The sequence below is a fragment of the Acanthopagrus latus genome, chromosome 7 (genome assembly GCF_904848185.1).
Source record: "Acanthopagrus latus isolate v.2019 chromosome 7, fAcaLat1.1, whole genome shotgun sequence".
In the NCBI taxonomy this organism is placed as follows: domain Eukaryota; kingdom Metazoa; phylum Chordata; class Actinopteri; order Spariformes; family Sparidae; genus Acanthopagrus; species Acanthopagrus latus.
The window spans coordinates 4,351,022-4,363,469 of NC_051045.1; the positions used below are offsets into that span (position 1 = coordinate 4,351,022).

At 43.3% G+C, this 12,448-nt stretch overlaps 1 protein-coding gene across 8 annotated transcripts in view; it reads right to left on the bottom strand.

Moving 5' to 3' along the window:
• The window catches only part of hspg2 (heparan sulfate proteoglycan 2), a 96,712-nt gene that overhangs the window by 14,390 nt on the left and 69,874 nt on the right, over window positions 1–12,448 (bottom strand). For 6 of the 8 annotated variants that reach the window (XM_037104098.1, XM_037104097.1, XM_037104100.1 and 3 more), the window contains 12 exons: window positions 12,129–12,309; window positions 9,610–9,669; window positions 6,911–7,033; window positions 6,661–6,813; window positions 5,698–5,858; window positions 5,360–5,437; window positions 3,571–3,706; window positions 3,031–3,182; window positions 1,837–1,981; window positions 1,129–1,272; window positions 310–444; window positions 7–188 (listed from right to left, as the gene is read on the bottom strand). In XM_037104098.1, coding sequence (XP_036959993.1) covers window positions 7–188; window positions 310–444; window positions 1,129–1,272; window positions 1,837–1,981; window positions 3,031–3,182; window positions 3,571–3,706; window positions 5,360–5,437; window positions 5,698–5,858; window positions 6,661–6,813; window positions 6,911–7,033; window positions 9,610–9,669; window positions 12,129–12,309 — 1,650 coding nt within the window. The remainder of the gene's footprint in view (window positions 1–6; window positions 189–309; window positions 445–1,128; window positions 1,273–1,836; window positions 1,982–3,030; window positions 3,183–3,570; window positions 3,707–5,359; window positions 5,438–5,697; window positions 5,859–6,660; window positions 6,814–6,910; window positions 7,034–9,609; window positions 9,670–12,128; window positions 12,310–12,448) is intronic. The other 2 variants (XM_037104102.1, XM_037104103.1) reach the window with 2 other exon arrangements.

The window sequence follows — 12,448 nt, forward strand, 5'->3', positions numbered from 1 at the left end:
CAGTACCTGCATGACCGCGTTGGACTCCATTGGCACAGGGCTGCTCAGCATGGTCTTGCGGTTGCTGTCCAGTCTGTGCCATGACACTGAGGGCCGGGGCTCTCCTGACGCCTGGCATTCCAGGTTAATGGGTTCGCCCACCCTGACACGCACAGGTCCAGCAGGGGTGACGGTGGCCACAGGAGACTCTGAGGGGAACACGTACAAAACACTCACATTGCTCTGTATCTGATCAGCCACTAGAGGGAACACTTCACTCAGAGGTTTGTGAAATGATCCATGTGTATAGCTGATATGTATGTGCCGTACCTTTGACAATCAAAGACACGATGGTGTGGGTGATGCCGAACGGGTTGCTGGCCACACAGCGGTAGGCGCCGTGGTTTATAGAGCGAGCAGTGGTGATGGTGATGACAGAGCCGTCAGGGCTGACTTTAACATTATCTGCAGAGGAAAAGAACAAATCCAACATGTCATCTGATGAAAACACACTCATGAAATTAATGGACAAACAGCAGTATAATGTCTTTTGTCGTCCTGAATGGAGCTCGAAGTTAAAAATAACCTGAATGATGCCATGAGGTTTGATTCAACATGTGCATTAGACTTTTTTCAACAGAAAGTCTGCATATCAAACTGGAATTGTGAGGTTTAAAAGACGGTGGCAGGCATTTAATAAAAGGTGTTATTTAGCTAAATTATGGGAAGTGTGTATGATCCAGTTTTTGTGTCCGCTTTCAGCCAACATGTTTCATGTAAGAGCAAAACTGAAGCACTGGAGAAGCTCTTTAAAAATGTAGAACATAATCATAAATAGGGATGTGAAGTCAAAATAAAATGTCTTCAGGGAAGTTTATGTCATATGAGATCTGAAAAAAAAAAAAAGACTGGATATAACACACAGACACTTCATTTATTTACTGAACACCCCAAAGCACTGACATGTCATGGCAGACTTGAGAAAAAGAGTTTTAAATTAGTCAATAAATGAAGTAACAGAAGAGTAGTTCATGGGTGGATTGCAGCTGCAATTGCTTGTAAATAATGACATCATTAAAATCAGAGCTCATTAAGCAGCTTCACTCCTCAGTATGTGTGTGTGTGTGCGTGTGTGTGTGTGGTTATTACCTGGCAGCGGCTGGTTGCTGGCCAGTTTCCACTCCAGTCTGACAGGCTGGGCTCCGCTGTACACCCTGCACCTGAAGCTGGCCGACTCCCCCACACGCACTGCAGCACTGTGGGGCTCAATGGCGATGATTGGACTCTGAAGACCTGCGGGGCAGAAACCAGCGGTTTGGGCTCCACACAGACTCAATTTGGACATTTCTGTTCACGATCTCACTTCATTTAGCTGACTTATTCCTCGCAGAAACATGAAGTAACAAATTGCTATTCAGTGTGGCTATGAGCTTCACTGGCAGGGACTCAAAGATCGCCGAAGTCCAGGAAGGAGCGACTGAGGATGAGATCATGGGACAGTAGTGAGGAAAATCGTTCAATCTGAGGTCACACTGGGCTCCGCTGGAAAGTACGGCTGGAAAGTTCATTCATGAAGTGAGGCAGTGTTAGTGTGACAACAACACCCTGCCATGTAATGCCTCGCACTAACGCTGCCAAGTGTAATTTCCTCTGTGAGAAAGTATGACTGTCAAGTTTAATCAGACGGACATCAAACAGATCTAAGTACGGGGAAAGATTTGACGACAGATTAAATGTCAAAATGGGCTCTTTGTTATTACTCTGTTCCGAATGTGAAATAAACAATCTTTACTTATTTATCGACAAAGAAAGTAACTACACCCCCTGTATGATACCTGCAAGTGCTGACTAACTTACGTGAAGAAGATGAAGTCACAGACACGGAGACAGAGGCCTGGTGGACATGAGATCCTGGGTTTCCAGGGTTGCCCTGCACCCGACAGATATACTCCCCAGAGTCCTCTGGAGAGGCGGACAGGATCCGCAGCTGACTGCCCAGAACCTGCAGACAGCAGACAACAAGTCACTTCAGCGCAACTTACAACAACAACTCATCATTCAGTCAGTTTAATAAGTGATACATCTGATTCTTCATCTTTTGGGTCGTTTTTTTGTACCTATATTGGATAGAAAAGCCCTCTAATACTGCTCCACTTTTATTGGCAAGTCATATTATGTAATATAAGACTACAGTAATACTCCCTATCAGTGGCAGTTCTCGGGGATGGGGCCAACAGGGGCCAGTGCCCTCGTAACTCTGAGTCTGGACCCCCCTGTGCGCCCCCCAAATGAAGTGTCTGCATCAATAATAAAATGACTGATTTTTTGCTACGATTTTGTACTGAAGGGAAAGGTGGAAATAAAGCATCTCAGCAGTTTTCTACCCAATTCAAAATGTTGAAATAGTAAACACTGTTTTAAGTTTCATTTATCCCTTGTCTGAATGAGGCATTTGTCTTTTTTTCCAGGGTTGTATGCGCACCTCTAACATAAAAACCAGCCCAAACCTGGCCCCCCTGTTAAAACTGGTCTAGAACTGCTACTGCTTCTAACATTGCCTACAAAAAACAATATGAATATGGTATTAAAAGCAACAATACGAAAGTTCCTTGGGAAAGATAGTTGATTGAGTCTCATCCGCATATCCTCAAACACTGACACTTTGTTGGCAGCTCTGGTCGAGACTCAACAATCAACTACATTTCTCCAGGTTACATTTAGTTGCTTTAAAATGTTTCCTCGAAAAAATTACTCATACAAAAACAATCCCTCTCAATCATCACTTATGGTGGCGCCTTGAAGGACCTAGCCCTCTGCCTGTTCCTTCTTATTTCTTAGTACTTTTGCTGTGTTCAGGACATTTCTTTTGTTGATTCTGCAGAAATATTTCTGATGGACGGGTTAGGGTTAGCATCGGCATTTGACGATATAAAATTGGAACTGACTAACAATCAGCGATCTTGCACTTTTGAATGATGAGTTTGCAAATAGCAACTGACAAATCCTGCAGTTTGTCTTTGAGAACTAGCTTCCTTATCTTTATTTGATTACCTGGTGGTTAGAGGAGAGGCGGCCACTGGCTCTCGTCCAGGTGACTTGGGGAGGAGGATTTCCGGGGGCGAAGCAGTTGAGCTCCAGACTTTGGCCTTCCTGGACGTCAGCTATAGATGGCTGGATGCTGACCACTGAAGAGCTATGTTCCGCTGCAAGAGCACAGACAGATGCACCACATATGGCCTTACAGGAAGTACTGATTGTTGACTGCTGACTGGGTCCGATCTGATCTTTGTTGACACAGTGCCAAGCTTGCCCAGGAATGGAACAAAACTCTGTATATTTGTTATTGGTTATGAAGAGGTATTCACTGTATACATGCATATTTATCTGCTCTTTTATTCATTACTATTATTATCATACTAACAATAACAATGTAACTATGTCACAATATATGTTACAAAGTCAGTACATCCACCAGAACAGAAATTATCCAAGAAACTTGGTCACATAAGAGATAAAACAAAGACAAATAACAAATTCACAACACTGCGTCTTCTGAACCAATTCACAAATAAATCCTGAGCCGATCCTCACCTTTGTGCACAGTGACTTTAATGGGAGCGCTATTTGAGCCAATGCTGTTGCTACCAACACACATGTAGGTGCCCGAGTCGGACATCTTGATGTTGGGGATGAGCAGAGTGCCGATGTCGGTGCGATCCATGCGGGCCTGAAGGAGACACACCACAAAGTGAGGAGATTAAAAACATATCTCAGTGACACCGCCTTATGACTGACATGATCTACAGTAAGTGCGGTAAGTCTGACATTTGCAGAGATTTTGATAGTATTTACATCATAAAAACACACATAACTGATACAGTATACTGAAGACAAATACATCACTTACCTGTCTCACGTTCCTTGATACAACACAAATATGACATTGCCGACATCATGACATTACTAGCTAATAGCGACACAGAAGCACTACAGCGCAGATCTTTAGGACAAGACAAAGGGTTGTTATTGCTACAGTTCAGTCTTTCTGTAAAATGGATTTGGATTCATGATCTCCATGACACTCTACTTTGTACCTACGACTGTGTACAAAGTAGTGCCAACATCTCTATGATGACTCATGGGGTTATAATTTGTTAATATACATCATGATCAGTGATAATTAAATTACTATGCTACATCATCTTTATTCTATATAAAGATTAATGATTGATTATTTAAAACACGATGAAGAAAATTAGGCGAGTTAGAACGGACAGCTTGTGACACATTCACTTGATTGGATAGAGAAGTACCAAGCAGTTCTTAACTGTAAAAGCAGGTAATGATCCCTAACCAGCACCCTGGGAGTCAAAATCCAATAATGATATACTTCAAAGCAAATATTAAGTAAAAACCAAAACCCTACATCACTTTCATCACCTCTCATGACTTTCTGGCTCATGAGGAAACAACAACTGGACTTGTTTGTACACTACTCCACATGGCAGTCAGAGGCCCAACAAGGCTGAAAATGAGCTTTCATAAAGTTTGGAAACACCTCAGAAAGGAGGGGAATCAGGAGGGGAGGGTCTGGGGAGGGATTACTGTATCCGGGGGGTGTCGGGGCATCCATGGACAAAGCTGCTTAGCTCCGGCCCAGTCAACCGTAAGGGAGGCTAAACCGAGCAGTGGCTGAGGCGGGCCCTGGCTCAATGTGTGTCTGAACCCATTGACGAGTTTTCAAAGCAAGCCGTTTGCTAGAGCATACAGAATTTCTGCGTGGTCGCACGGCAGAGCCCAGCTCCCCCTGGGAAAGGCTGACACAACGCAGTGGCTCTCTGAGGCAGAACTAAACAGGCCCCGGAGCCCTCATCGAGCCGAGGAGGGCTGCGCAGAAACCAGACTAACACAATACCACTTTGGGCAGGGGAGGGGGCAGCCGGCCGCGCCTGGCAGGGAGCAAAATATGTCTGAAATACCTACAGTACCTACTGTATACTCAGTCCTGTTAATACACTCAATGGAATGATGAGGGTCAACTGGGTGCTGAGAGCCCAAACACGTCAGGGATGGCATGATGTGGACAGTACATGACAAAAGACTATGGAACACTTTAATTAAACGCAACATAAAAACATGTACCGCATGCAAGTACACTACAAAAGTCAACCAGACCCAGCAAGTTGGTTTTAATGTGTTTGGCAGCAGCTCTAAAGGGACTTAGTGAGCAGCTGTGGTAAATTAATGGGATTTACAGGGTGTGAATCAAGGACACGTTTGATCATGCACTTAGTCGACAATATGTGAAGACGAGGTCAGTAGAGGACAAGTGATGTGAACTACGAGACAGGACAGACAGACAGTGGACAGATGGACAGACCTGCAGCTCCTCAATACGTCTCTGTAACACATCGACACTGTTGCTTTTAAACTGATGGAAACCGTGAGAGGGAATGGCCTGAGCAAACGTCAGAACAGGGTGGGATCAAAAAAAAACAAAGGAGGGGAAGGAGACAAACAGAAGGGAGGGAAAAATAAAGGTAAATGTCAAAATGCGGAAACAGTCATAAAAACTGACACAGTATGATGAAATACCATCGGCACCGGACACACCTTGGGGTGCAAGATGAAGATACAGCACAGCAGAATGTGAATACAGTTTTAATCAATCTGTGTTAAAAGTCATCATTCAGACGCTGAGACAGCAGGAGGTCTCACCTGTGGAGGGATCTGTCCTCCGTTTTTCAGCCAGGTGAGCTTCGGAGTGGGTGATCCTGACGCTCGGCAGTACAGCCTCAAAGTGTCACCTTCGTGGACTCCAATATTTTGGGGACTGACTTGGACTTGGGGCTGGCTGCCTGGGCCACTCGGGTTAGTCTCTGACCAAAAGAATGAATTGTGATCAAACTCGAAATATACATTGTTTCAAGTGTTATATGATTTCAACTAGTGCACCAGAATGTTCCTCTGGGTTGTTTTTGCAACTTGAGAATGAATTCATGTGAATCTTCGGAAACATTTTTTTTTTTTACCATGTTTCAACAGCACATGAACATACAGTGAGATTCTTCTGTTTTTCAAGCTAGTTGTTACAACAACAACAAAAAAAACATAGAACGACCCAAAACAGGTGTAACACTTTCATCTCGTTTCCATGATTGCATTCTACAGTGCAGAACTTTTACATATAAATTAACTTACATTATATTCAATCCCAAGTTCACACAATGCTGATTAATTGGGGGTGGGTAAATATTTCTATATTTCTATATTCTATATCAAAATCTGGAGTGTATTCCCAGCAATGATTGGTTGGCCAGGGCTGGCAGGGGGAGCAGCCACATTGATGTAGAAGGCTACAGCAACTAGATGCATGGGGGCGGCTACGTCGACAGTATTTGTGAAATTACCCTAACCCTACCCTAACCCTAACCCTAACCGTCAGAAGAGGGAGACAAGTTCAATAACTCCCTGAAGACTACCTAAGCTTAACCATAACCACTTCATGCTAACTCCAACACTAAACCCAAACCATAAACCATTACATTGAATCATTTGCATTGGGGGGACATTAATTTGTCCCCATGATGAAACGGGGTCCCCACAAGTGATGGGGGTCCCCACAACGAAGGTTTCACAACATGCAATATATGTTCACACACACATAAACACTAAACGTACTTTGGACAAAGAGGGAAACCCGCGCTGTGTGCTCCCCATGAGTGTTCAGGGCTTTGCAGGTGTAATCTCCCTCATCTGCTGGGTCCACTGCTGTGAAGGTCAATACGCCACCTCGTATCACAGCTCTGGGGCTCATTCTGTTCCCTGGACCTCCTGTAAGGGTGAATTTTTGTACACCAGCTGGTAAATTTACGCAACATTGTACTGCACTACACATCACACAACAGAATACAGAGACACTGGTCCATACCGATCCATTCAATGGCGGGGGTTGGGTTTCCGGTCACTGTGCAGCGGAACTCTGCCCGCTGGCCCTGCTGGACATTCAGCACCGAGGGTGCGATGGTGGCCACAGGCTGGGCCCCCTCTGCAGCTACAGACGGAGACACATCAGTCAAACACAACTCAAAATGGAGAGTGAGATGTCTCAGAGGCAGGTGGAGAAGTAAAGCATGGTAAAGCAGACCAGTGTGGTGGGGAAATGGAATATGAAACCCCGTCTGGTGTCTACAACCCCAGCTTGTTCATTATATGAAGCTGTGGGAATGCTTCTGATTACAGTGAATTGATTAGAATGAGAGAGAGAGAGTATGAAGGTCTCTGCCCCTGCCCCCACCCTCACCCTTGGCAGTCTAGATCCTCAGAGTAGACGAAACAGATGAGATGTGGCAGGCAGACCTTGGCATGGCCTCTGGGCACATTGCTGTGCCAGTTTGGCTGGCTGCTAGATCAATCCCGTATGATTCCAGAGTGACAGAGCAATAGAAAGGCCTCTTTCAGTGGGGCGGGAGGAGTATGAGGCTGTCAAAGCAGGCGGAAAACCCCTGGGACAGTTGTAGTCCGGGTGGAGCTTTGACTCTCTGACCTTGGTGACACAAGTACTCCAGGGCAGAGAAGTTTCATTGGACTGACTCTAGATGGGTTTTGTATAGATCTATGGTAGGATCACTGCGCCAGGAGATGAAACTTCAAGGGCAGATTCACCCACATAAAGAGAAAAAAAACATAATTTCTCTCTTTACTACCTCAAGTGGTATCCATCCTATTTTATAGTCTTGGTTTTTACTTATTCAGGTCTTCACATATATGTTTGACACTAGCCCAGTAAAATAGAGGAAAGTCTCTGTGAGTGCCATGAATGAGTAATAACCAACATTTATCCCAGTTCAGTACTGCACTGAGAGAAATATGTAAGCATTAAATAAAATACTATATTTTGGATTATTTTGGACAAAATAGACACAAAAAACAAAAGCTGGAAAAGGCGTTGATCTCTGAAACAAGCGTCTCTTTACCTTCAATCATTTCTGAAAATCATCAGTCGTAGGTTGCATGGCAGCATGTGTAAGAGCAGCCTCCTTAAGGACTCTCTGCCAAATTGTACTTATAATTACTTGCCAATTTGAAGCAAATCTGTGTTACATGAACAGTAAAAAATACATAGATTATGACGGCACACTTCACATTTGATGGAAATCTGTCTGTAGGTGGAGCTCTTGCATCCTTGTGTACTGCGCAGTGCTACGTTGAGCTAAATTCTAAGCAGGTAATGTTTACCATGTTCATCATGGTTCAGCTAGCATACTAGGATTTACATTACACAAAGCGCAGCTAAGGCTGACATGAATGTTTTGCAAGCAAGTTTTAGACAAAAACTTCTCCACATGGCGGAGCTAGATGAAAGTTAAGTGGTCAACAAATTTAATGAATATCTGTACATAATTGTTTTGCCATTTCATGTAATTGAGGTTCCGATATTTAACTGAATTGAACACTGAAATGGAAAGTAAGGACGAGGACAAATATCTCTAAACCTGTAAAGACACCTTCATGCTGAACTAAAACTAACTCATTAGCTAGATACCACAAGGGATTAGGGGGGAAATATGTATTCTTTGACTTTGGATGTTTGGAATCCTCTGACATATTTAATATAGTTTGACTTCCGCTAACTGTTACATAGATTTCACTTCCAGCGTTGTGACACACTGAAACTGAAACTAGGACTCTCACACTGGACACAAGTCTGCTGTCCACATTCAGCCCTGATGTAATGAGGTTGTGATGGGATGTATTAAGCACAGTATGATGTTTGAAGCCCAGATGACAGCTCCTTCCCAAGTATAGCATGTTTCCTGAGGAGGAAAAGGAAAGTGCAGAGCAACAGAAATAGAAGGGACATCTCTTATCTCTGAATGTGGAGACAGTGTCACCCAGTAAATAGAATTTAGCACGTAGCTCCAGATTATGAATATCTTAAAGACCTAATCATCCAGTGATATAGAATAAAAAAATCCCCTTTTAAGGGGTTCAGAGCAATTAAAACTCGCTGCATTAACGTGAATTTGTCATACTGTATCATCAACATCTTCTTTTCCAATTAAGAGGGACATTTGCCAAAATGAACCCAGTCATCAGTTTAATCAATGGGTTTGTCATGTACAATATCAGCTTCGTGAGAAAAGGATTATATTTAACATTTTTACAGTGAGACTTATTCTTACTGTAAAACACTGATTATGATCTTTTTTAACGGTGGAAACTTGACTCGACATTCACGAGGAGTTGCCCGTAAGAATGAACATGCACTTTTTCCTGCAGTGATGGACCCCAATGAACCCAAAGAGCCAGGTAGGAGCCAGTAAGGCTCATGTACAATCCAAGCATGGACTCTTTAAACAAGGAGAGGGACGTGATAATGTAGAGATACTGAAAACAGATCTTTAGATCTAAGTTCAGCTAAAGATGCTTATAGGACAGCACTGATGTTCTGGGCTGTCGTGTGGGAAAGTGAGAGTGTGACCGCTGCTTGGTTGATTGTACATGGGCGCTACCAGGCCACCTTTATATCCATGCTGCTGAAGATGAGTGCATGCATGACACAGGGAAGGAGAGGCCGGTCCCTTCAAGGAGCCCGGCAGAGAGGAAACCATGCCCATGCGGACTTACGCTTTCTGTGTCCTTCAAACATTTCATAGGCTGTGTAAAACATCTGAGTCTGTGAGGCCTCTGGAGTTGCGGGAGGGAGGAAGGAAGGAAGGAAGGAAGGGAGGGAGGGAGGAGGGGACAGGTAAACTGACAAGTCAGGTTACAGGGTAACAGCAGTTTACCTCCCAACTCCCCAGAGAAACGTCTCCGAATGTGGGCCGCCGTTGTTTTGTCCGATTGATTCCAAAAAGCAGCACACACATAATAACTTAAATTAAACTGGCACCAACTTTACTTTTCAGTTCGGCTAATGATCCGTTTTCCTACTTGCTTCATTATTTATCTTAATCCTTGTCGTTGGTGCCATTTAATTAATAGTTCTGAGCATTCAGTTCTCACACTTACCTGAGAAGTAGAACACCTTGAATTGAAGTAAGTCGCTTCAAATGACCGCTTGTATCAATTCATGCTTATCTCACACTTAACACCAAGACCAAAGAAAACAACAGTTCTCCAAAAATGCTTTGAATTCAAAATCAAGACACACAGACACACACATACACTGAAATATCATGACTGTTCAGCAGCACATGGAGCGATGGAGTTATGCAAGGTAGCCACACATGAGACATGCAGGTTAGTAGCGAGAAGCAGTTTAAAACATTGCAACACTAGCTGTTAAAAACAAAACAAAAAAAAACTGCCATACAGCTTGTGGTTATCCTGCGCTGGTCAAGATAATATTCAGATCAGCCCCATCCATGAATTAGCAAATCACTTTGATCAATTATTGTTAGTTTAATCAATTTTCTCTTTTTCACAAAATATTTTCACAGTTAAGATAAATACATTACAATGTGACATGTGTACATTACATCAGTTTGGTATTCTTAATAAAGAAATGTTTGTTTTTTTAAAAAAATGGATAAAATCTGTACAGAAGCACCTTTGGGTGTAATCTTTTGCAATCATATAGCCTTTGAGTCATGAATGAACAAATACAAAAAATAATGCAGCGATTGTAAAGTAATTCAGGGTTAAAAAAAAAACAAAAAAACTGAAGACGTTCTAAGTGTGACCTGTGGTTGTTGAGTTGTAAGATGTTCTCAGAGATGTAAAAAAATAGTTTTCTTATAAAAACACTTGAAATTGCCTAAATGTAAACACACAACATGCAAGGTAACCGCATTCACATGGCCATTTCCTTTGAAAATATAAAAAAAAAAGAAAAGAAGCTCTAATAATTCTGATATATTTGATTTCATGGAGACATTTCAGGTTAACATATTTCAGTCAATCAAACAAGAAGATGTGCCGACAACACTGACAGGATGTAAATAAAAAAAGACCATAATATACAATCGTAGATGATTATTGACACAATTATGATTAAAACAATATTATCCCTCTGTTTCTTCTGCATTTCAAGTCAGCTCTTGAGTACTTTTACCAACTAGGTCTGATAGGAGACAACTGATTCAAACAAAACCGACTTTTGCCGACACTAAAGGAATGAAGGAGTGATATTACAGCAGTATAACAGCATGTTAGGAAAGTGAATTCAGCCACAGGTGTAACCAACTGCATGGCTGATAGCACCATTTTCACCATCAGGATGATGAGTTAAACAGCAGATTTAAGGAGGGAATACTGTACGGAGTGGAACAACACAAAACAATCAGTGGTATTGGGGGATCGTCCTATTTCTCCTCTCTTCCAGCGACACTGAAGTCCTCTTTGAATGCCAGTCGCAGAGCCACTAAGCATCAATGGTGGCATCCACATTCCTCCTCATCATTAATCACTACAGCTCGGGTGGGAAGGGGGCCCCCGGGAGCCCAAAGACACCAGAATCCAGCACCCTGCTTGTGAAACCTCTAACAGCAGAAAACCAGCAACTCCACCAGTGATCGAGAAGCAACCACACCACCACCGATTAATTAAAAAAAAAAAAATTCAACAAGGAAGGAAAAATCTGCAGTAGCTTTAATAGTGTTGGCAGGAAGCATTAACCCAAAAAAAATTACCTATCCAAAAGAGTGCTCCTTTGGACCAAGTGTTGTGAATGCGTCAATAATTGAGTGCCCATTAGTTTAAATCTAAAACTAAATGAAGAAATACAGCTTGTGGGTTAAAATTCTCCAGATAACACGCGGGGTCAAGTATGTAAAGTCCAGGAAAAACCACTGAGCAGAGACGTAAAAGACAGCGAGTTAAAAAAAAAAAAAAAAAAAAGGGCAGTAAGAAGAGCTGGTGGCACGATAATGAGACATGTTGGTTTAAGCAGCAGAGGGCAAAAGCGTTGGGAGTTAGATCTGCAAGCTTATTATGCTGTTAACCAGGAGCTGAGTGTGTGTTTACAGTGCATGATGAGAGATGCAGTAAAACAGGGAAGCATGCGCCACTGCAAGCCGGAAGAGGGGTTGGGGGTGGGGACGGGACGGGACGGGACGGGACGGGACGGGACGACTACAGGAGCCAGAGCTGGTCGGGTAGCAGGGATTGATGGGTAATGGAATGCGGTGCCGAGGATCACGAACCTGGCACGTAGAGGATGGCGTTGCCTTCGTCCATGGCAAACATATTTGAGCCCGTGCAAACATAGACGCCTGCGTCTTCGGGCTGGACGTTCTGAATTGTCAGGATGCCGTTAAAGTCCACGGCCCGGTTGGGCAGCTTCCCGTTACCCCTGCGGGTCCAGACGAGGGTGTAGGCTGGTGACTGTGGAGGCAGGGAGCAGATGAGCACACAGAAATCACAAGAAGCATGCAAACTCAAACGTTTGTTGTCGGGCTGCTTCTCATTACCCATTCTCCTCTGATCCTCTACCTAGCAATGCATTTTAATAAGAGGTTATGTA